The sequence below is a fragment of the Microcaecilia unicolor genome, chromosome 7 (assembly GCF_901765095.1).
Source record: "Microcaecilia unicolor chromosome 7, aMicUni1.1, whole genome shotgun sequence".
Classification (NCBI taxonomy): Eukaryota; Metazoa; Chordata; class Amphibia; order Gymnophiona; family Siphonopidae; genus Microcaecilia; species Microcaecilia unicolor.
In genome coordinates, this window is record NC_044037.1 from 135508583 (window position 1) to 135533800 (window position 25218).

The 25218-nt window shown below is 45.5% G+C and overlaps 1 protein-coding gene across 2 annotated transcripts in view; it reads left to right on the top strand.

The window, feature by feature from the left end:
- Window positions 1-20461: 20461 nt before the first annotated feature.
- Window positions 20462-25218, top strand: part of TRAF3IP1 (TRAF3 interacting protein 1) — a 1208890-nt gene continuing 1204133 nt past the window's right edge. For both annotated transcript variants that reach the window (XM_030210669.1, XM_030210670.1), the window contains exon 1: window positions 20462-20678. In XM_030210669.1, the coding sequence (XP_030066529.1) occupies window positions 20556-20678 (123 nt within the window). In that variant the 5' untranslated portion in view covers window positions 20462-20555. The remainder of the gene's footprint in view (window positions 20679-25218) is intronic.

The following is a 25218-nucleotide window of genomic DNA, read 5'->3' on the forward strand; positions in this document are numbered from 1 at the left end:
TTCGGGTTCCTCCTTCGCACATGCATCACTTTGCACTTGTCAACGTTGAACTTCATCTGCCATTTGGACACCCAATCCCCCAGTCTCACAAGGTCCTCTTGGAATCTTTCACACTCCTCCCGCGACGAGACGACCCTGGATAACTTTATGTCATCTGCAAATTTAATTACCTCACTAGTTACTCCCACCTTAAGGTCATTTATAAATATGTAAAAAAGCAGCGGTCCCAGCACAGACCCCTGAGGGACCCCACTAACTACCCTTCTCCATCGAGAATAATGACCATTCAACCCTACTCTCTGCTTCCTATCTTTTAACTAGCTCTTAATCCATAATAATACACTGCCTCCGATCCCATGACTCTCCAGTTTCCTTTGGAGTCTTTCATGAGGGACTTTGTCAAACACCTTCTGAAAATCTAGATATACAATATCCACCGGCTCCCCTTTGTCCACATGTTTGTTCACCCCCTAAAAAAAATGCAGTAGATTTATGAGGCAAGACTTCCCTTCACTAAATCCGTGCTGACTTTGTCTCAATAGCCCATGCTTTTGTATGTGCTCTGTAATTTTATTCTTAATAATAGCCTCCACCATTTTTCCCGGCACCAACGTCAGACTCGAGGTAAGATGAGTTATAAATTCTGGGCGGGAGGAAGGCGAGGACGGAGAACTGTTGTGGGAGAAGAGGTCAGGCTGGGGTTGGGACTGGCACTCGGAGGAGAGGAAAGGGGGGGCCTGGAACTTGGAGGAGAGGGAGGGGGGCCTGGAACTTGGAGGAGGGGGGGCTGAAAAGGGGCAGGTGGTGTTTGGGGCGATTTACTGGACATGGAGGGGAGAGGAAGGGAGAGAGGAGAAATCGCTGGACATGGAAGAGAGGGCAGGGGAGAGATGAGACTTGTTGGACATGGATGGAGGGAGGGGAGGGCAGGTGAGAGAGGAGAATTCGGACATGGATGAGAGGGGAGGGGAGGGAGAGAGAAGAATTGCTGGATATGAATGAAGGGGGAGGGGGGGGGAATACACCGCCTATAAAAAACAAAAACATTTTCAGCATCCCCAATCATTTTGAAAAGTTGGCTCCTATGCCATGTACAATGAAATCTGTGGGTTGCCTGGCAATGCCATTCCTCACCATCTGTTTTGCTGGATATTCACATGTGGGGCTATGTATATGAATGCTACAAAACAAAGGTGGGTTATTTTTACAAAGACACGTCCTCCCTTTTTGCTATGTAGGTGATGACAGCGATTCTGACACAGAAGCTGGCCCTATTGACCACCAGCCCCAGCACACTGAAGGGCAGATTGAGCAGCAAACCAGTGGGCCTGGAGGTGTGACTGCACAGGAAACCATGCAGGGACAGTCACATGGGGTGGATCCACAGGATGCAGCAGTAGAACATCTCCCTCCCCCACCCACAGCCTTTGCTGATATTGCTTCAGAGAATGAAGGGGAGGCACCCCTCTCCTCAAGACCCTTCACCCTTCACTGGCTCCCTATCCGTTTTCGCATCCTGTTCAAACTTCTTCTACTAACCTATAAATGTATTCACTCTGCTGCTCCCCAGTATCTCTCCACACTCGTCCTTCCCTACACCCCTTCCCGTGCACTCCGCTCCATGGATAAATCCTTCTTATCTGTTCCCTTCTCCACTAATGCCAACTCCAGACTTCGCGCCTTCTGTCTCGCTGCACCCTACGCCTGGAATAAACTTCCTGAGCCCCTACGTCTTGCCCCATCCTTGGCCACCTTTAAATCTAGACTGAAAGCCCACCTCTTTAACATTGCTTTTGACTCGTAACCACTTGTAACCACTCACCTCCACCTACCCTCCTCTCTTCCTTCCCGTTCACATTAATTGATTTGATTTGCTTACTTTATTTATTTTTTGTCTATTAGATTGTAAGCTCTTTGATCAGGGACTGTCTTTCTTCTATGTTTGTGCAGCGCTGCGTATGCCTTGTAGTGCTATAGAAATGCTAAATAGTAGTAGTAGTAGTAGTAGTAGTAGTAGAGCAGAGACCATCCAGCCAGAGGAGGCAGCTGCTGCGCCTTGCAACCCAATTGCTGTGCAGCTTGAGGATTACCGGCACCAGAAATTGAAGCTGCAAAGAGAAGGGGTACAGGCTCAATGAGAAGCAGTCCAGCAGCTCCAATGGCTGGAGCAGAGCATCGAGGGCCTACGTCATGACCTACAAGCACACACTAGAGCCCTGATGCAGCAATACGTGCTGTCTCCTTCGACCAGTGCACAGCAACCACCTGCAAAGCAAAGGAGGTTGAGATCCTCAGCTCCCCCCCAGCCACTGATCCATCAGCAGACAAGAGACCAGCAGCCACCACACCAGCTCCCATTCTGGGTCCTGTGCCCAGGTTGCAGGGCAAAACACAGACCACAAGGTAGCCGGATTTCTAGAGGGCAGCCGAGGCAGCAGGCTGCCTTATTGACACTGAGGACAGTGGGAGCTCTTCAGGAGAGGACTCTCAACAGAGTTCCCCAGCAGCACCAACAGCTGGACTGCCATCAGCTGCTCAGGAACACGGTGGGAGGAGTAGGAGGCAACGGGGACGGTCCTAGGGGAAGGGGAGGGGAATGTAGGCAAGAGTGTACTTGATGGGACATGCTGGAGAGGTGGGGGTGAGGGCATGGTAGGTGGGGGTGTGCTGGGAGGTGGGAGGAAGGAGTGTGAGGGTTGGAGGGGGGGAATATGTGGTGGGAGGGTGTGGTGGTGGTGGTGTGTAACTGGTATGTGATTGCAATAAATGTTCACTTACTGCTACAAAAGATTTGTCTCGATGAGTCTTTGCCTGGCTCAGACCCGCAGCTGGTGGGCACTCTGCTCTGCTCTATGAGCGGGAGGTGGAGGGGGTTCCTCATCATCTTGATCTGGAGCCTGCTGCTCTGTTTGCTGTGGATCCTCTAGGAGGGCCTGTCCTCTGCACAGTGCCAAATTATGTAGCATGCAGCAGGCCATAAAGATCTTGGCAACCTTTTGGGGCCTGTACAGGAGCTCCCCTCCAAAATGATCTAGACATCGGAACCTGTTTTTCAGTTGTACAAAGGTGTGGTCTATGATGCCACGTGTGGTCCGATATCTGCTGTTGAAGTTCTCCTCCGGCCCTGTTTGTGGGTGTACTATGGGGGTCATGAGCCAACTCCACTGTGGGTAGCCTCTGTCACCTTTCGGGAGAAGCAGGTTGAGAAACATGAGTGTGTATTGTTTAGAGTGGGTACCATGTGGAGGTGGGCTGGGAATAGTGGGTTGTGGAGTGACCTGGAGGAAGACAATGCTGAGGGTTGACCAGTGGAGGAGGTATAGTTTTGGCTGATCCATGTTGCACTTACCTAGGAGCCATCCGCCGGTGATCTCCCCTAGGTCAAACCTGCGGAAGATTCCAGAGTGCTGTAATATGTAGGCATCATGGGTTGAACCTGGGTATCGGGCACACACATCTACAATCTACCCCTGGGCATCACACGCATATTCATAGAGTGGAATGCTTTCCTGTTCCTATAGGTGGCCTCGTGCCTGGGGGGATCTGAGTGCGACATGTGTGCAGTCAATGACCCCTATGACCGAGGGGAAGCGAGCTACGGCATAGAAGTGAGCCATGTTGTACTGCAGGGCCTGGGGGGGGGGGGGGGGGGGGAAGGTGATGTACTCTGAGGTGTGGGTAAGAAATGCATCAAGGAACTGAAGCAGATAGAAATGGCAGGCTGGGTGAGGCCCGTATTGACAGCTAGCACAGACTAGAAGCTCCCAGTGTCAAAAAAGAGAGAGAAGCGGTGATCTTGAGGTGAACAAGGATGGGATTGTTCCTACAGGTCCTGGCCTGCAGGTAGGGTTGGAGCTGGGTCACAAAGGTGCTGAATGGCAGCCCTGTCAAAGCGGTACCTATTGAGACACTGCGAGTCAGTAAGGTCTAGGAAACTGCTACGGGGCCTGAAAACTCTGGGATGTGAGTATCTCCTCTTCCTCCAACATGTGAACCACCTGTGCATTCAGTGCATCCATTTCCTCACACTACATGTGCAATGCAATTACACCAGTGCTCACCTCTCCCTACCAACCTGGCAAAACCCACCACCAACAAACACAAGACACTCACTCTCCCACCACCGACAAACAATGCAGTCACACACAGCACAGCCAAACAGCAATCACTCTCCCACCCACTGCACTCTCCAGCTACACCCTCTAGCCACTCACTCTCCAAGCAGCAACTGACAGTCTTCACAAACACACACACAGCAGCAGCACACAGGACAAAGAGAGAAACACAGACAACAAACAGGTAAGAGGATGTAATGAATGAAATGTGAGCTTGGGGACAGTGAATGGAGAAGGATGGGGAGGGGATGGGGGAGAGAGAGGAAGGCGTAGTAGTGGCTGGGGTTGGGGCTAGAAGGGGTAGGGAAAGCTGTAAAGGTCAAACTCAAAAGAGGCAAGTGAGAGTGAAAACGTTCAGACTAGGGCACATAGACAAACGGTAATAGGGCACTGAACAACTCTCAACTTTCTCTCAAACCAACTATTCCTCCACTCTCCAACTCCACACAATCGTTAATTGGTCTAAATACAACTTACCTCTTATCCTAGACGCTTTTATATCAGGTCTAACTGTGTACGTCTACGTTCCCGCTGGAGACGTTTATTTCATAAGGCCGCCCAAAACACGCCTCTAACATGCCCCTTATGGAGATGTCTATAATTGCACGTCCTAGTGGTTAGAATGTCTTTTCGTCTCTTTTTTGATTATTGGCTTTGGACATTTATCTTTTATGTCACTTTTTGGACGTTATTCTCTTTTGAAAATGAGCTCAATAGTAATATAGTAACATAGTAAATGACGGCAGATAAAGACCTGAACAGTCCATCCAGTCTGCCCAACAAGATAAACTCATTTTACATGGTATGTAATGCTTTATATGTATACCCGAGTTTGATTTGTCCTTGCCATTCTCAGGGCACAACAGTGGTGTAGCCAGACATGACATTTTGGGTGGGCCCATGGGGTTGATATTCAACTGCTGGCAGGTTGTGCAGTTAAAGCCTGCTGCCGGTGCTGACCCAGGAAATTCAATGCTGTGCCCTAACCGGCAATCAGCATTTAATTTCTGGTTTTATTTTTGGCCACTGGAACTTAAAACGGTTAACAGATATTCAGCGCTAACTGGTTAAGGTCCTATCTTTAGATAGGACTGCTATTTATGCAGTACTATTTAACTGCTTAACTCAGCACTGACCATTGGCACTAACTGGCTATAACGGGCGACATAGCCGGTTAGCCACTATGTACTTGCCGCAAATATTTAGTGGAGATTACTGGTTATCTTCCACTGAATATTTGGATGTTGCTGACTGGTTAAATAGCACTGAATATTGGGGGGTATGTATATATAAATAATGCCTTAGAATGCTCTTGATGATTGATATCTAAGTAAATAGTCTGCCCAACAGCTGTCCTGCATCAACATAAATAGAGAAGAACAACAACCAAGGAATTTCCAACCAAGGGATATTTATGAAAAATATCAAAAACAAAGGTCATCTAAAATGATATACAGTCCATAGGGATCTTTTTTTTTTTTTTAAGGTATCAAGACTCGATGCAGTCCTGTGTTTTGGTGCATGGGGCATCTGCCTCAGGAGTCTCATTCAGTCGGACGTGTAAGTCCTTTGTACTAGTAAAGGATATGAACACGACACAATCAAACAGCCACCCACACTATTAGGCTGTGATGGCAAAATGACAACAGCTACAGCTGAGGACCTGACCTCTTGATACCATTTTTATAGATCCTTATAAACTGTATGTCGTTTTAGTTAACCTTTCGATCAGAAGGGATGAACACACCAGGATCCTGGTGTATTTTCAAGCACAAGGGCCGCATACACTAGGATCCTGGTGTATTCTTCCCTTCGGATCGAAAATACACCGAGATCCTGGTGTATTCTTCCCTTCTGATCGAAAATACACTAGGATCTTGGTGTATTCATCCCTTCTGATCGAAAATACACCAGGATCCTTGTGTATTCATCCCTTCGGATCGAAAATACACCAGGATCCTGGTGTATTCGGCCCTTCGAATTGAAAATACACCAGGATCCTACTACTATTACTATAAATCATTTTATATCGCTACCAGTCGTACGCAGCGCTTCACAATTGAACATGAAGAAAGACAATCCCTGCTCAAAAGAGCTTACAATCTAAATCAGGACAGACAGGCAGGACCAATAAGGATAAGGGTAGGACAGACAGAAGGACACATAGGGAAAGGGACTATTGAAGAGAGGAAGACAAGGTAAAGGTTACGAGTAAGTGATAAGTTAGGGGTCAAAAGCAGCATCAAACAGGAAGGCCTTTAGCCGGGATTTGAAGGCGGCCAGGGATGGAGCTAGATGTAACTGCTCAGGAAGCCCATTCCAGGCATAAGGTGCGGCGAGACAAAAGGAATGGAGTCTGGAGTTAGCGATGGAGGAGAAGGGAGAACGCCTCAGGGCTTTAAAAATGAGCGACCACGCGACTGGGAGAGAGCGGGCAGAAGAGACACGACTCAGAATAGGTGCGAGACTCGCGCAGGAGGGCAGTGAAAATCACCATGGATTAAACCTGTAAGATTCGGGGGGGGGGGGGGGGGGCTGGAGAAGGGCGAAAGCTGCCCAAGAAGGTTTAATAGACTCACGCGGGAGGTAGGAGGAGGCAGAGAAAGCTATTGGCACTGCAGGCATTTGGCGCTTAGGCACCATCTCTTCTAAAAATCTGTTTGGAGGAGCGACCGCTCCCCCTGCGCCCCACCTAGCTACGCTTCTGAGGAGGTAGTAACAGCGGTTAGCGTATCTGGGTTTAAAAAAGGTTTGGACAAATTCCCGGAGGAAAAGTCTATAGTCTGCTATTGAGACAAACATGGGAAGCAACTGCTTGCCCTGGGATTTGTAGTATGGAGTGTTGCCACGATTTGGGTTTCTGCCAGGTACTTGTGACCTGGCTTAGCCACTGTTTGGAAAACAGGATACTGGGAGGACTTCCGGCGGAGCTGCTGGCCAAGATGGCCACCGTAAGCCAGAGCTCAGAGCTGGTGCAACAGGGTCAGAACGTTTAAGGAATAACAAAAGCTCGGCTGCAAGCAAGGCAATTTGGTTTGAGAGTACAGCATGGATATTTAAAGAGACAGGGGCACCCTTCTTCAAATAATCTAAATTTAGCCCAGGAAGAACTGTGGGTGAAGTACAGCACTTAAAATCCCAGCAGGTAGGCTACACTAGTGGTGCAGAACTTGTCTTATACTTGACTGCAGAAGCAGCAGAGCTTGGGAAGTTCCTAGACACCGAAAAAAAAAAGCCATCTCAAAAGCGCTACTTTACTATACTATGTATGGTGACCCGTGGATCCAAAAAGGGCCGGAAAAATCCAAAGGAGGAGGCTCCAAGATGGCGGAGTAAAGCTCACCGCCGTCACCGTCAGTGAGTTCCGTATGGGCCTCGGAAATCGTGGCAGAGGTTAAGATGGCGGTGGAAGACACCATGAATCACCAACTGCAACAAATAATTAACAAGCTGGATGGCATGGATCACCGGTTTACAACTTTTATAAAAGACTTTCAGGATGTCCAGCAGCGGCTGGGAGAAGTGAAAATATCGACGCAGGAATCTTCCACAGCCATAGTAGACCTTACAAGAAAAATAGCAGTTTTGGAAGATAAAGTGGATGATTTAGAAAACCGTTCTCGACGGAATAACATCAGACTGGTAGGAATACTAGAATCTATAAAGGACGGTGATCTGAAAGAATATTTGGAATCCTGATTAGCTAAGCTACTGCCCACTGCAAGCACAGCAGGCCTCCTTAAAATAGAGCGGGCACATCGTTTGGGACCCAGGAAAGCCCCTAATGAACGGCCGAGGGTGGTTATAGCGCGGCTGCTACACTACCACCACAAAATGGAGATCCTTACAGCGCTCAGGAAAGGAGCAGCTCTCGAGATAGAGGGTCACAAGATACTGTGTTTTCAGGATTATTCCACTAAAGTCTCTCTCCAGCGTAAGCAATATTCACAGGTCTGTGGGAGACTGCATAAACTGCAAATCCGTTTTGGTCTATTGTATCCAGCGAAATTACGGATCCAGCACAATGGAGCAATGAAGTTCTATGAGACTGTGGAGGCGGCCCAGGCGTTTGCAGACCAGATGGAGAGAGAAAGACCGAGTCCGTCTAAAAACAAGTAGACTGTGTTGGTGAGATGGGAATCCTGAGTAAATACGGGAAGAGTAGTAGAAGAGATGAAAAAATCTTATGCTGGGATGGAGTTAATTATCTCTGCAAAGGTTAAAGCGGTTAATGCTGTTATAAAAGTTATGTTGTACAAAGGGGGGGCATACGGTTACATAATTTGCGACACATTTATTAAAGGGAGTCCCCGATCGGAGACAAGGAAGTCGAGCACCTTAGGTGCCCAGGAGGTCCAAGAGTAAGGGGAAGGAGGTACGACAGGGGGAGGGAGGGACGGAAGTAGAGCACATGGGTGCTGCAAGGCAAGGGGGGAGGCGGGGACATCAGGGATGAGAGGGGGGAACATTGAGGAACAAACATTTCATGGTTCAAGGAGAACAGGAGAAAATCGATAACATCTTAGAAATGACACGGAAAGCATATTCGTGTAGAACACTGTCTGACCACAGGTGGTGGGGGTATAGGCTGGGATGCCCCTCCTGCCCAATTAGCGAAGATATTGGGATCCTGTACCCTAGGTCTAAAGATTATACGTGATGAACCTTAAAGTAGTGACCTGGAACGTGGGAGGGATCTCATCGCAGATAAAAAGACAGAAAATACTCCAAGCACTTCATAAACAACAGGTCTCAATAGCAATGCTTCAAGAAACACATTTAAATGCCAAAGAGCATGAGAAATTATGCCGCTGGTGGGTGGGCTCATATTGTGAATCTCCGGCACAGGCTAAAAAAGCAGGGGTCATAATCTTGATTAAGAAAGGGGTTCATGTCATGACACATAAAATTATTGCTGATGAGGAGGGCAGATTTGTACTGGCACATTTAACAGTAGAGCGTCAACCTGTAGTCCTGTGTAATGTCTATGCTTCCAATACATATAGCAAGGTGTTCTACAAACAACTTTTGCGCCATTTAATAAGTTTTGAAGGAACTCCCCTGCTGGTTGGAGGAGATTTTAATGCAGTGGGAGACCCTAGACTGGACAGGTCGCAGGGGGAGAAAAGGGGATTGGGAGCGGACTCCAGAGGCATAGGAATGTTGAGTGAGGTCCTTGACCTGGTGGATGTGTGGAGAACCCTGCATCCATCAGAGCGTGACTATACTCATCTGTCTCGCGCACACGCCACCATGTCAAGGATTGATTACATATTCATTTCTTGACCCCTATTTACAAAAATTCGTGCGGCAGAAATAGGCCCTATCAAAATATCAGACCATGCTATGGTAACGGTAATGTGGGAAACACCAGAAGGAGATCCTGGCCCATTTCAGTGGCGATTTCCTATTCGGCTATATAAAGATCAGAGTTTTCGAGAATTCATACTTAAAAAATATAAGCAATTTCAAGACACTAATCAGGTACACAGGACGACTCCAATACTCTACTGGGATGCGGCCAAGGCTGTACTTAGAGGGGAGATTATTGCCTATACAAGTCACCAGAAAAAGGCATGGGAGAAGGAACAGCTTTGGTTAGAAAAGGAAGTAACACGGGTTCAGCGAGAATATGGACGCCATCATACCATAGCACTAAAAGCCCAGCTTTTGGAACTGAAGCAAACCATGAATGAGAGGCTGCATAGCAGGGCACAAAAAAGTTATGCCTATTATAGATATCATTTATACAAGCATGCCAATAAAAGTGGAAGAATGTTGGCTAGATTAGCAAAACCTCGGCAAGGCCCCTATAAAATAAATACATTGTATTCAGCTACAGGAACCTTGGAAAACGAGGATATCCAAATTAATAAAATCATGCAGGAATACTATAATAAATTATATGCCATTCCAGATCCACCCCCGCTAGACAGTGAGATATATTTGGATGGGCAAGATCTTCCGCATATAGATACAAAGAGCCTAGACATGCTAAATGCTCCCATAACAGTAGAGGAAGTCTCATGGGCTATACAGCAGGGGCCATTAGGGAAAGCTCCAGGCCTGGACGGGTATAGAGGAGAATTCTACAAACTATTAAAAGAAGAAATAGTAGCACCTCTTACCTCAATGTTTAATACCATAGCGCAGGAGAAACAAATGCCCGCCTCCTTAAGAACAGCACAGATCATAGTGAATCTGAAACCAGGGAGGGATATTCAGAAACCTGAATCTTATAGGCCAATATCGTTGCTTAATTATGAGGCTAAACTATTCGCTAAAGTCTTAGCCAATCGCCTATCTCGAATACTACCAGACATCATTGAGGAATCTCAGGTGGGATTTGTACAGGGCAGAACTATTACCAAAAACATGAGAGAGATTTTGGCAACATTAGAGAAGACGTCCACACAAGCCATGCCGTCGGTATTAGTTAGTTTTGATGCCGAAAAGGCATTTGACAGGGTAGTCTGGGGTTTTCTATTTGGAACTTTAGACGCCTATGGTATAAAGGGATTTTTTCAAGAGGCGATTCGAGCTTTATACTATTTACCACAAGCCCAGGTATGGGTTAATGGTATTTTGTCTTCTCCCTTTCCCATATATCGGGGAACTAGGCAGGGCTGCCCACTGTCGCCCTTATTATTTGTTCTGACCCTAGATCCATTGATAAGAAATATCCAGCAGACACCCGATGTACAAGGTGTTCAGATGGGAACAGACATTTTCAAAATAGCAGCTTTTGCTGATGATTTACTAGCCCATGTAATTTACCCAGAAGCATCACTGACGGCTCTCTTAGAGTGTATGACAGAATATGGCGACTTCTCTGGATTTAAGCTCAATTTAGAGAAGTCTGAAGTTTTGCAGAGGGAGGGAGACCAACTAAGAGGCTGGGATGGTTACCGTTAAAGAGGGCAGAGGAGTCTTTTAGGTATCTGGGAATTTGTCTGACAATGGACACCACCAAACTTTATAAAATCAATATAGAAAAGCAATTACAGGATACTAGACGCTCTCTTGAAAGATGGAACCATTTATCGATATCATTAATAGGTAGAATAAATCTATTTAAAATGATCATATTCCCAAGATGGATCTACCTCTTGCAGGTATTGCCAATACATTTGATCAGTAAAGATTTACGACAGCTGAATAGGATCTGTAGGGGATTCCTATAGGGGGGGAAGAAATCCAAAGTGCGTTTTGAATATTTGAATGATGGATGGGCAAGGGGTGGGCTAGGATTACCTTGTATTAAACGATACAATCAGGCATGCCTTCTGAGACATCTTAGGGATTGGCTGTTTAACATAAATCAATATACCCCACTTAGTTGGGAGCAGGCACTATTTAGGCCTTGGCATTTGAATTTCTTATTACAAGCAAAACAAAAAGCTTACCACTTAGCATTCGGAACAGCATATTGCTTCAACCTCTGAGAAATGCTTGGAGATTTCTTATGCAGTCTTGGAAATATAACCCCAATATTAGTGACCAGCTCCCATTGCGAGGGAATGGGGACTTTCCACCGGGGCTGGAGAAGGGTTTATTTGATAGATGGTCGGCACAGGGGATTACTTTGCTAGAACATTTAATGAATGAAGAGGGTGTTCTGTACAGTTTTCCGGACATGCAGCAAAGATTCTCTTTAGCCACTAAAGATCATTACACATATCGACAATTGCATCACTATTGGTTCAGTATGGACCAAGATGCACTAGGCACAAGGTTGGGCTCTAGGCTTCGAGATTTTTTGAAAGGGGATGCACACGGAAAGGTGTCAATATCGAGTTTACATAAAGTATTGGAGTCGCTTAGCCCCCCCCCCCCCATGCCTATAAGATACTTGAAAAGATATGGAGCAAAGACTTGGGATATGAGCTGAAAGGAATAAATTTTGCAAAATTGATAAAAGATATACCAAGACAAGTGGGAGGGGCGGAGCTGCAGGAGAGTCAATACAGGGTAATTCACAGGGGGTACATATCACAATCACAAGCAGTAAGGGCAGGATGGATATCTGATGCTCAATGTTCTAAGTGTCATAGAGATAATAACACTTTTTTGCATGCATTTTGACGATGTGATCAAATAAAACACTTTTGGAAAATGTTACAGAAATATCTTGAACAACTATTGGGACATAGACTGCTTCCCTCCTGGAGGGGAGTGCTTTTGAATAAAAGCAATGCTTATGGGATCTCAGACAAAAATCAGGAGTTATTCTTGTGTAAGGCTCATGCAGTGGGGAAAAAATGTATACTCAGACATTGGCTGCAGGCTGAGTCACCCTCCTTTTGGTACTGGAGAAATAGGTTCCATGAGCTAATACTCTGGGAGGCCAGGGAGGCTTACGGTAACCCAAAGAAAAGAAAGATCTTTGTTAATATATGGTCTAAATATTTACAAAATATCTCCCACAAGGCTAGAAGTGCAGTGCTTAACAAATTGGATACGTCCTAGATAGTGAGACATCCAGCAGATATTTGCTCCGGATTTTGGACCAGTTAAGACCTGTAATAGATATTGCTAGTATAATTACCATGAAATAAGTAGATAAAGGTAAAGGAGTAAAATAAAGGGGAGGTTGGGGGGGGGGAGGGGGAGGAAAGGATATAAAATAATGATGATGATGTTAGACTAGATGCATATGTACAATTATGACATGACTGAATGTTTACAAAATGTTTGACTTTATTGGTTTTGTTTGACGTGGTACATCATCAATAAAAACCGTTGAAATATAAACAGGATACTGGGCTAGATGGACCATTGTTCTGATCTAGTATGGCTACTCTTATGTTCTTATGTGTCACGCTTTCCCAGGAGCTGCCATGACTCTTATATCCTGGCAAACAGTTCGCTTGGGCAAAAATTTATGGAGAGGAGATTATGTGAAGGGTGGCTATTTTGTGAGTTTTATTGTCTTTTAACAGATGTGGCAGGGGGCCAGAGGGGTGCATAGCCATCCATATTTAAAAAGCCTCACTGGGACTTCAGGGAAGGGCCTTTGTTTGGATAGTAGGGGGAGTGGGTGGCACCGATACTGTGAGCTCACTAATAATGTACTGCTGTGTACCTCCAGGGGATGCTGGATATGGGTCCAAGACGTGGCTGTTGACCTCACTCAGAATGCCCTGCACCGAGGCAGAGAAGCGCTACAACGAGTCATACATCTCAACAAGGTGTACTATTGAGCGTACTTTTGGGATACTGAAGAGCTGGTTCCACTGCTTGCATCTTTCAGAGGGATATCTGCAATATGCCCCTGATAACGTGGCGAACATTGTGACAGTGTGATGCATGCTGCATAACATCGCACTGAAGCATCGACTCAAGATCGACATAGTAGTGCCACCAGAGGTGGACATCACCCCCTCCCCTGGACAGAGGATCAGATGTAACCAGGGGAAACACAGTGCGAGGGAAGCTGATCCAGGAGTACTTTGCCACTTGTGCACAGTCTTTTGTTCATTGAGTATTTGCTCTGGTCAAGGCCTGCCAGGAGACTTGAATTTATTTGGGCTCTAGGTCCCCTAAATCTAGGCTTATGTGGGGAAGGCTGTTAATAACCCCATCTGACTCCAATCACTGAACCCATTACTTTCCAATTTAAAGTAAGTAACCTTGAATTAAAAATGGACCAGACAACTCTGTCAGCGGTCTGTCTAGGGATTAATATTTCCCCAGTCAGACCCAAAAGGCTTGTCATTTTATTCTAGTTAATTTTCTTGCTGTCCATGTTAGATTAATAGATTCCCTATAGGTAGAAAATAAGGAAGATGAAAGACAGATTTAGTTATAGAATTTATTACTCACCCAAATCAGGATTACATAGAACAATGCATTCTTAAAGAGAGGTCTTTCACAGGGATCACAGGGATCAATCTCTGGTCTCTAACTCCCTCCTCACATGCCAAATGCCAACCATATTTACACTCTTTCCTTCCATTAGGTTCTATGGAGTTCTAAAAAAAAAAAAAACTACTTCTACGTAAATGGCCCCAGTGGCCGGATGACACTTTTTTTCTCTTAACCACAGATTTTGATCATTTTACTCTTGGAACAAGCCCTCCACCTTTTTCTGGCAGATGGCCAGTTTTCTTTAACCACAATGTTCTTCTCACTTCTGCTTTCCTATGCACCTGTTATGTGGTCAGAGTCTATTTCTGTTTCACACTTCTCAACTTGACAAACTATGCCAGTTAGAAACCTTTTATTAAAAGCTCTTTTGATTTCAATCAATTCTTGGCCTGTAAGCTGCCAAATAACTATACAGACTACAAATGTTGTCCTGGAAGTTTTTGTTCTAGTGGCGAGGGACAGAATTCAATAATTTAGAATAAACAAAGTTTGGTTGTGGCCTGGCAACACTGTCCTATGCAAACATATTTCACATACAATAATAGCTCTACAAAAATCAAGCATTCTTTGTGAAACAGTAAACTTTATTAAGAGGACAGGGAGGGGGGCGAACAGGGACAGAGTACAATCATTTAGAATAAATACATTTTCATTGTGGCCTAGCAATGCAGAATTATTCTGAATACATAGTAACAAAGTAAATGACGGCAGATAAAGACTTGTATGGTCCATCCAGTCTGCCCAACAAAATAAACTCATTTTACGTGGTATGTGATACTTTATATGTATACCCGAGTTTGATTTGCCCTTGCAATTCTCACGTCACAGATCGTAGACATCTGCCCAGTACTGTTCTTGTACTAAATTCTGAAGCTAACGTCAAAGCCCCTTAAAATGTACACTCCAGCCCATCCCTATCTACTCAGTCACGATCATGTATAATCAAAACAGTTAACCTCTAAACACAACAAGCAAAATATTTTGTTGGGAAATCTCAGGAAAAGAGTTGTTCCTTGTCATCAAGCAGATGAAGCCATTACGTATGGGTTATGTCCATCAACCAGCAGGGAAGATAGAGAGCACTCAAACTTTCACAGTGCCCTCTTGGCCAGCTAGCTCCACTGCCTCTTCAGTATTCTCTATCTCCCTTAGCAGGGTGGCTGCAGCTTGTTTGAGCTCCAGAAAAATCTGCCGGGAGGTGGTTCCTGGCTTGCCAGTTGTTAACCGGGGTGTTGGAGGCTATAGCAGCTTCACTTTAAAGGCACATAGGTTAGCCCTTTCCCTGCCTTACCCATACCTCTGTGGATGTGGACATATTGCCTTGCTTTCCCTGTCCTTACCCACCAACAGTGGATGCAGGCACATAGGTTCGCCCTTTCCCTGCCTTTCCCACTCATCTGAGCCTCCGGAGTCTTCAATACCTCTGCTTTCCTCACATCTTAAAAAAAAAAAAAAAAGTTGCGTCACGTTTTTAAACGCAGAGACGCTGGAACAGAGGTTTTTGACCTGATTTTCAGCAGGATTGTAGTTGTACACTAGATCCTTTGAGGTAAGAGTGTTTTCCAACTTCTCCGGGGTGGGCCCGCGAATGGGGCGATTTTGGCGCGAAACCACCATTTTGGATTTTACCGCCGTTTTTCGGCGATGGCTGCGGACAATGTAAAGCGCTGTTCCACTTGTGGCAAGCGCAAATCAGCAGCAGGGCTCTGTAAATCGTGCTGTATTGGCGTAGGAGCCGGCCCGAGCATGGCGAGCGATGTTTCTTCCCGCTCTGAGCTGGCAGCGGGCGCCATTTTGCTTACACCGCATGGCGCGGCCTCCGTGGACACGGAGAGACCTGAGCCGGGTGGGGCACCTCGAGATGAGGTTATTTCAGGAGTGGCTAGCACCGGACAGGATTTGGGTGCCCAGGGTGAGATTTTCTCCCCTGATTTTGTGCTTTTGCTGCATAAAGCATACATGATGAAAAGAGCCCTTCCTCAAGGGTCGCCTGAGGCTCCTCTGATTGCCCCCCCCCCCCCCCCCCGATGGATTCTGGCCTGGGACTGCCCAGTGAGGTTTTTTTCCCGGATGCTTGGCCTAAAGATAAGCGCAGAAGGGTTAATTCCCCTTCAGATTGTGGTGCACCTTCCCCCCCCCCCCCCCCCCCCCCCCCCCGTGGTCGGGGTGTGAGGATTCGGAGAACTCTGACAGACGTTCTTGGTCTGAGGAACCAGAGTCAGGTGCGGATTTACCACAGGATCTGGATGATCCCTCAGCGGTGAGGATTTTCCACCGTGATGAGCTGCCAGCGCTTATTTCAGATACCCTGCAGGCCCTCTCGATTGAAGATCCTGACAGTGGCATGGCCTCCTCGGGTAATCCCAGGATGGCTAGTACCAAGAAAGCTGCTCGGGCCTTCCCTTTGCATGACTCCATCCTAGAGCTTGTTTCGGCTCAGTGGGCTGACCCCGAGGGACCTTTGAGAGTTTCCAGGGCTATGGGGCAGTTATACCCTCTGCGTGAGGGACATATGCTCGTTTTCAAATGCCTACAGTGGATGCCCTAGTCACTGTGGTGACAAGAGAAACTACCCTCCCTGTTGAAGGAGGTGTTGCCCTGAAGGATGTTCAAGACCGTAGGCTGGAAACAGCGTTGAAACGGTCCTTTGAAATTGCAGGTCTCACTGTTCGGGCGTCTGCATGCAGCTGTTATGCTGTGAGAGCCTGCCTAGCTTGGCTGCAAACAGGCAGTGGCTCAGCCCGGAGATGGAGCGGAGCCCTTCTTGGATGTGGCTCCGCGGATGGAGGTGGCCTTGTCCTTTCTGGCTGATGCCCTTTATGACCTTGTCAGAGCTTTGGCTAAACAAATGGCAGTAGCAGTGGCGGCTAGCCATCGTCTGTGGCTACGACACTGGGCAGCGGACATGGCCTCTAAGCAAAGGTTGGTGAAGTTGCCTTTTCAAGGACTTCTCCTATTTGGTGAGGAGTTAGAGAAAATTGTGAAAGGCCTGGGTGATCCAAAACCCCAGCGCTTGCCCGAAGATAGGCAGAGGCCTTCCTCTAAGGGCCAGGTGGTCCACTCCTCGTACAGACCTCGCTTCCGTGAAACTAGAAGGCGCGTGTGTTCCCCTCCAGTTCTATAAATAGGAGGATGAGTTCATTCCCTCCAGTGTGTTGGGAGGATGTGTGATTCCCTCCAGGAGGCGCGTGTGTTCCCCTCCACTTATACAATAAGGAGGATGAGTTTATTCCCTCCAGGAGGATGTGCATTCCCTCCTTTATGAGTTCATGCCCTTGTGATGGGCCATCGTTCGCTGTGAGGAAAGCTCTTGTGATTCCCATTGCGGTTTGCCATACTGCTTTAGAAGCTTCAAATACTGAAGAGGCAGTGGAGCTAGCTGGCCAAGAGGGCACTGTGAAAGTTTGAGTGCTCTCTATCTCCCCTGCTGGTTGATGGACATAACCCATACGTAATGGCTTCATCTGCTATGACTAAAGGAAAGAAAATTACCAAGGTAAGAACCTAATTTTCCCATCTTCAACATGTCCTACACTGACCGTCAAACAGGACTGTTTGATCAAGCTGTTTCCTGAAGCCCTGCACCTAGAAAGAAAGAATGGACAATTAGGATTGCATGTTGCAAAGCAGTGAACTGAACAGTAAAGTACAGCCACAAAAACACAAGTGTTGGTGGATCTTGCTTTGTTTTTTTTTTTTTTTTTTTTTTTGGGGGGGGGGGGAGACATACTGTGCATAACAAACAATTCACAACGTATTGAATCTGAGGACAGAAGGGCTTGAGGGTACAACTGATCGAGGTGACAGAAGATGGCTGGTAGTGCTAGCTGTGAAGAGAAAAAAAAACAAGGATGGAGACAACTAAAGTGCACAAAATGGGTGGTGGTGGTGGGAGAAATATGAATATACTAGGCACAGGAGATACTTACTATTGAGAGAAGGGCTGGGACACAAGGGTGAGAACGGAAGATTGCTGGTATTCCTGGCTGTGAACAGAAAAAAAAATAACAAGGGTGGAGACAATTAAAAGTGCACCTAATGGGTGAGTGGGGGAAAAATATGAATATACTAGGCACAGAAGATACTTACTATTGGGAGAAGGGCTGGCACATGAGGGTGGGAAAAAAAAAGAACACATAATGGTTGGGGGGGGGGGGGGAGAATATGTTTGTTGTCTTAGAGACTATAAAATCGGTGAGTGGGGGTAATATTCCTCGTTTATTATTAAGGAGGGAACAACACCTCATATTTTATTGGAATACGGTGGCCCCTGGGGGTCTGAACAAGGAAATCGAGTGGTTGAATGTGTGACTAATCTGTTTTTCAGTTTGGGGGAATTAGTTGTGCGCATGAGTAGGCGTTTTTTTTGCCCGCTTGTTGCTGCATATCACTTGAGTATTTAAGCCCTCTGGGATCCAATAGCCAGCCATGCTTATGGGTGAGCGTCCTTTGGGACGTTTTCACCTGAGCACCGCTGCAGTTGAGTGCCTGCACGCCTGGAGGAGCCGGTAAGATAGTGTTTGATGGGTTTTTATTGTATATGTTTGAGTAAAGTGGTTAGTTTATGTGGTATATTTCATTGCCATTTTGTTTAGAACGTTGACCCCTGAAGACGCTATTTTGCGAAACATGACCATGTCGGGTCCAGGTTCCGTGGCGTTTCAACTGTATTCTGTGATATAATTCTATGAGGAAGAAGATTTACCAATAGAGCAACTGTGCTATGTATTTAACAGTGTTGACCCAGATGTATGTGGGTTGAAGATTGTCGTTCAGCTGGAACTTATTGGCTTAAGAACATTCGGCTTATGAACGATTATTTACAGTGAAGTCCCAAGGAATGTAACACAATGAGGAATCCAGCCTAGAGTCATATTGTCAAGACTGGTGCACTGTGTATTGAATGAAAGGACTGGGGCACTGATTTGATGAATTTATGGTTATGTGATATATGAGGCACTGTTGATTAATAGCCTCATGTATATTGGGTAAATTTGTGTATGATTTAAATGTTTGGTGTGTTAGTGGTTGTATGGATGTGAGTGGATGAGTATGTATGTGGAAAAATGTTAAAAATGTTTGTAAGTTAATGACATTGAGTTAATCTCTTATAAATAACCATAATTAAAGGATTTTTTGTATTTTCAACGGTCATAGGTGTGTTATTATAGATCAAAAGAGAGAGATGGTTTGTGCAGGAAACTTGCTCCTTTTGTTTTGTGGGTGGGTGGGTGGATTATGAATTTGTATTAATTATGATTATGATGATGGTGCTGATTATGCTAATTATGCTGATGCTGATTATGATTATGCTGATACTGATGATTCTGATTACACAGTTTCTAATTCTGATTACAGTTATGATTGCCTTATTAATATTCATATTGACCTTACTAATATTTATATAGACCTTGGTAATATTAATATTGACCTTAATATTTATATTAATATTGTGCTAGTTATGGGCTACTTTTGGGTTGGAAAATTGTTGCCACCTGGAGGGAAAAGAATGAACAGTGGGATCAAACTTGGTAGTGGTAGGGAGGAGTTCAAGAGCAAGCTTGGGGATAAGAGTATGAGGTGGAGAACACAAGCCTAGGAAGCTCGGAGATGTAAAGGGTCATGGACTTGTTATACTGCCTTTCTGTGGTACAAGCAAAGCAGTTTACATATTCTATGAAAGTACTTTATCTGGCCCTACTGGGCTCAGAATCTGTTGCTGTACCTGGGGCAATGGAGTGACTTGCCCATGGTACAGGGAACTGCAGTGAGCATTGAACTCACTCCAGTTACTACATATAAACATCATGCAAGCTGCTGTGTGAGCTCATTTTCTGGAAGTATACACTTTCTGGAAAATGGGAAAATGTTAGCAGTACTTTAGATTGGCTATACTGTCTATCTTGCAACCCTTTTTGTGTGTGTATATATAAAATAGCTATTCTCCTTGTTAGCCTCTAGTGCACTGGTTATCAATCTTTTTGTGGCTATGAGATATGACCACATGAAAGTCTCCAACTAAAATTGTGTGATCCCCTCTGGAGGTGCAGAATAATCATTGTACTTATGGTGAGGTTATCCAGGTCATGACTCCAAACTCGGGTTTTGTAATTCTCTGGTGGATAAGATATGTATTGATAACTGTTGTTTTAATTAAAAAAAAAGGCAAAAAAAACAAAAGACGTAACAAAACGGGTAGATTTATATCAAGAAACTCCCTTTGCACGTATTATGAGTTGGAAGTGTGTATTTACAATTTTAAGGCAAAAATCAATCTGAAGTTCGGTTGACGTAACTGACTAGCTAGCGCTTTGGTTGGAGGTGGGGTTTATGATCTGATTTCAAGTTCGCGGGTCTCAACCTGAGACATTGTTATGCCTGCGAAAACCGAACAGGATGTTCTCTTATGACGGTAGGGGTGGTTTAGTGGTTTGTGTATGGTCGTTGCTAGGATAGCATCGACGGGTATGCGCATGCTCTTTGTAGGTTTATCGTGGGATTTCTGGTGCTGAATGACGATTGAGGAGTACGTAAAAAGTCTTTGAGAGAACGATATTTTTGGTGGCTGTCATGGATAGCTCGGTGGTGCGTCGAACTCAAGAATCTCTAGGAAAGGTACTTAGAAAACCTCCGCTTACTGACAAACTACTGGGGAAACCGCCTTTTCGATACCTACACGATATCATTTCCGAGGTGAGGTGAGAACACTGCTGGGGAGGGGGCAGGAGAGAGTTTATTGAGAGTATTTGAAATTGTGGAGATTAGTAAGAGCAGTACTTAATATACTTAATAATGGCGGAGGCAGCTGGTTGCAAAAGAATCATGGATGAAAAAAGTACACTTAACTAGGCCCGGGCTGATCTGTGGTATACTTTATTAGTTGCTAGGAAGTGAGAGTTGGTCGCGCAGATTCTGCATGCTTGCCCTCCTCAGCCGTCCTATGGGCTTGCGCAATTCTTGTGAGTACCGATTAGGTTCTGAAATTTCACATTGATAAAAGAGCGACTAATAATCAGAGCTGGTTCATATTCAAGCAATTATTAAGGTGGACTTGGGAAAATACACTGTTTATTTCTAGGATAAGCTGCATAAAAGCTGTTTTACTCCCAGTATGTTAATACTTATGTTCTTAAGCAAACTTTCAGCCCCCCCCCCCCCCCATCCCCATCCCCATCTTTATGGCTACTAGGTTCCCTTCACTGAGTGTTCGGTAGCTAAATGCAACAATCATGATTGCTCACTCGCCCTGTTCCTAAAAATAATGTGCTAATGGTTCTACTGAGTTGTCTGGCTGTAAGGGCCTATTGTTTTGCTTTGGTTGCTTAGTTTGTATAAGGGATAAGTAGGCCCTGCAGTTGATAAATACTTTGAGCACAGGGGTGTGCCTTGGGGCAACTTGGATTTGCTGCATTCCAGATGGATTCCATCTGATTCTTTGTCATAAGAAACAGGCATAATCAAATACAAGGTTTATCCTATTGGATTCATGGACACATAGTTCTGATTTTCTTTGGAGAAACTTAATGGGGTAATGGGAACTTGGGGTAAAAACAGCACTGGATTCCTTATGATGTAGCAATCCTATAGCTCAGTTGCTGGAGAGCAGCCTTGTCTGAGATTGGTGGCTACAGACATAATTGAGACAACAGCTGCAGCTATTAAAATACTTCCTTATCTTGGTAGACTAGTCCAGAGGAATGAGTTATACCCCCCATCCAGTAGATAGAGCAGGAGATCACTAACAATTCAGTGATGTCCTCATCAGAATAAGGAGGGGTGCAGTTCTGAAAAGTACCAGTATTTCTCTGCTTCCAGAAGATAGTGCAGCAGGATTCTTTGATGTAGGTCTGACTCCTCTGGGCACAGACCATGGCCTGCAGCCCAGTAATGTTCTCTGACAGGTGTTGTCTCCCAGGGATTGGTCCCAGGACCTTTGTTGTGGTGAAGGCTAGAGAAGTCCGTGCCTCCTGAAGCTCTGAGTCTTAGCCTACAGCAGTGGTTCCCAAACCTGGTGATGGAGGCACCCTAGCCAGTCAGGTTTTCAGGATATCCACAATGAATATTCATTAGTGAGATTTGCATGCAGTGAAGACAGTGCATGCAGATCTGTCTCATTGTGGATATCCTGAAAACCTGACTGGCTGGGGTGCCACCAGGACTAGGAACCACTGGCCTTCAGGCTTTTGTTCAGGTTGGGTACTTGAGAGATGTCCCTCTGGGTACAGAATAACACGGGGAGGGGACCCACAGTAACTGTGGGGATGGGTGGGGATAGATCCCATGGGGACAGAGACCTTGGTCCCCATGTAATTTTCTACTTTGAAGCCTGTAATGAACAGGACTGTTATTTATGTTTGAGTGATTCAGACAACAATATTTTGATTTAAAAAAACAAGCAAACATGCTGGCCACAACTAGCAAAATTTGCACGGGGGATCCTGTATATCCTACTACCAGCACGTCTTCTAAGAAGACATCTTTTATTGCTGTAAGGACTGTGGAAGACTGGAGAGCTAGACTGAATCCTGAGATTGTTGATGACTTCTATTCATCCACAGATTAAAAAATTATAACAGTGCTTCGTAGGTCATATTTCTCCCCTCTAGGGCATACAGAACGGGTTGTATTTTGTACCCATGGACATTTTAATAGGGTGGATTAGGATTCCTTATGGTAGTAGAAATCAGCTATTGTTGGGGTTGGAAGGGTAGATGGTGGTGGTGAGGAGGGTTATTATAGCTGCTCACTATAATAACCCTACCACCCTAACCACTAGGAGTGGCGGACTTTGGTCCTGGGGAACTGAGAACTGAGTTTGATTCCCACTTCAGGCACAGGCAGCTCCTTGTGACTCTGGGCAAGTCACTTAACCCTACATTGCCCCATGTAAGCCCGCATTGAGCCTGCCATGAGTGGGAAAGCACGGGGTACAATGTAACAAAAAATATCCTATATAATAATTCTCACCTGGAACATGCTGAAGCTCACTCTGTGGGAGGGAAACACTGAAGGCTAGGCTGTCGGCAACACTCACTCTCAGTCATGCACCACTCACTGTCACTCAGGACCCCGCCCTCAGCCAGCCCCTTCCGGACATAATTCGCAACCACCCAACGTTCTAAATGAAGCCTCAAACCCCCTCAAAACCGAAACTGTGAGCGCCAGAGATATCCTGTCTGCCTATGCCTGCAAACCGGAAGTCAGAACTATGACATCTGCCCCTGCCCAAAACCTTGCTGTTTTGCCTGTAGTCGTAATCGAACAAGAGGCGAGAACAGCAGCACAAGAATTTCTAGAGGAACCCCCCCCCCCCCCCCCGTTTTTATGATGAACCGTCAACATAATAAACACATTCCACTTCTTAACTGTACCAAACTCAATCATAATTAAGCAAACAATTAAAGTAATTTGCTATCTTCTGCCATCAAGCTTTTGTCATTTTATCCCCTCCCGCCCCTTCCCTCTCTTATCTTTAATCCACTGTTATTAGCATTACAACTTGCATAGCTCAAATTCCATCCTCATGGTACCACGTTATAGCAGTTCAACAACTTAGCTATTCATTGTCCATTACAGTTTTGTTTTATGCTGCTCCCCCCCCTTATCCAATACAATTATGAAAGGTTTCACATATTTCTAATCTTGCCATATATCCACAAATTTCAAGTATGTCCAGAACCGTTATCATTAGAGACAGTAATGATAAGAACCTTAAAACCTTTATTGTTGTCTCTCCCCCTCCCCCCTTTGTCATGACACTCAATCATCTTGCAGTGAGATTTGACACATTGATTCTACCTCTTACTTTCTTATCATACTCACTCCATGCATACCGATTATCCCAAAGTATTCAAAACTTGACTCCGCGCTCGTGGTGATATTTTATGTATATACGTTCCCCAATTTTTATAAATTGCTGTCTCCTCTTCCGTGTATAATGGGCATCCTGCAGTTCCCATAACATTATTTCATGGAGTTTATTTCTCCAATACCAATATGAGGGGCCCTTGTCTGCTATCCAGTGATTGAGAATACATTTTTTCCCCAAAATACAGAGTTTGCTAAGGAACATCCTTTGTTCCATGTCATCATGGAGCTCAATATCACCCCCTCAAAGGACAGGTCTACCTGATGTCCAAGAACCCAACTCAAAACCGGAAGAGAGCCGACCAGAACCCCTGTATCTCTCTACATTGGCACAAACCGTGGCTGAAGGATGCATTTGCTTCGGCACATTTAGGGCATTCACTTGTTTCTATCAGCCCTGCGTACCAGGCCTGCTTAGTCGAAAAATATGCCCTGTGTATGGTTCGAAAGTGGCATTCCTGTAGTTCAGCACTATGTACCACCCTTGCCCCTCCCTGGAGTGCTGCTAAAATCTTTCCTTCTGTTATTTGACCTCCCACCTCCCGGCTCCCTCTTAACATCCCTATTAGGTTTTTTTTGCCTCTAGTGCCCTGTGAAACCATGACACCGAAATTTGTCCTACCGCATCCCCAGTCAAAACTTCCCGGATATCCTTCCCAAAATCTGGTAATAAACTCGCTGTGGGGAGCCCGCGTATATAGTGGGAAAGTTGAAAATAGGCTAATTTCGCTAACAGTCCCCAGCATAAGTACATAAGTAATGCCACACTGGGAAAAGACCAAGGGTCCATCGAGCCCAGCACCTGGTCCACGACAGCGGCCAATCCAGGCCAAGGGCACCTGGCAAGCTTCCAAACGTACAAACATTCTATACATGTTATTCTGGAATTTGGATTTTTCCAAGTCCGTTAGAGTAGCGGTTTATGGACTTGTCCTTTAGGAAAACCGTCCAACCCCTTTTTAAACTCTGCTAAGCTAACGCCTTCACCACATTTTCCGGCAATGAATTCCAGAGTTAATTACACGTTGGGTGAAGAAAAATTTTCTCCGATTTGTTTTAAATTTACTACACTGTAGTTTAATCGCATGCCCCCTAGTCCTAGTATTTTTGGAAAGCGTGAACAGACGCTTCACAGTCCACCTGTTCCACTCCACTCATTATTTATATACCTCTATCATGTCTCCCCTCAGCCGTCTCTTCTCCAAGCTGAATAGCCCTAGCCTCCTTAGTCTTCTTCATAGGGAAGTCGTCCCTCCCCGCTATCATTTTAGTCGCCCTTCGCTGCACCTTTTCTAATTCTACTATATCTTTCTTGAGATGCGGCGACCAGAAGTTGAACACAATACTAAAGGTGCGGTTCGCACCA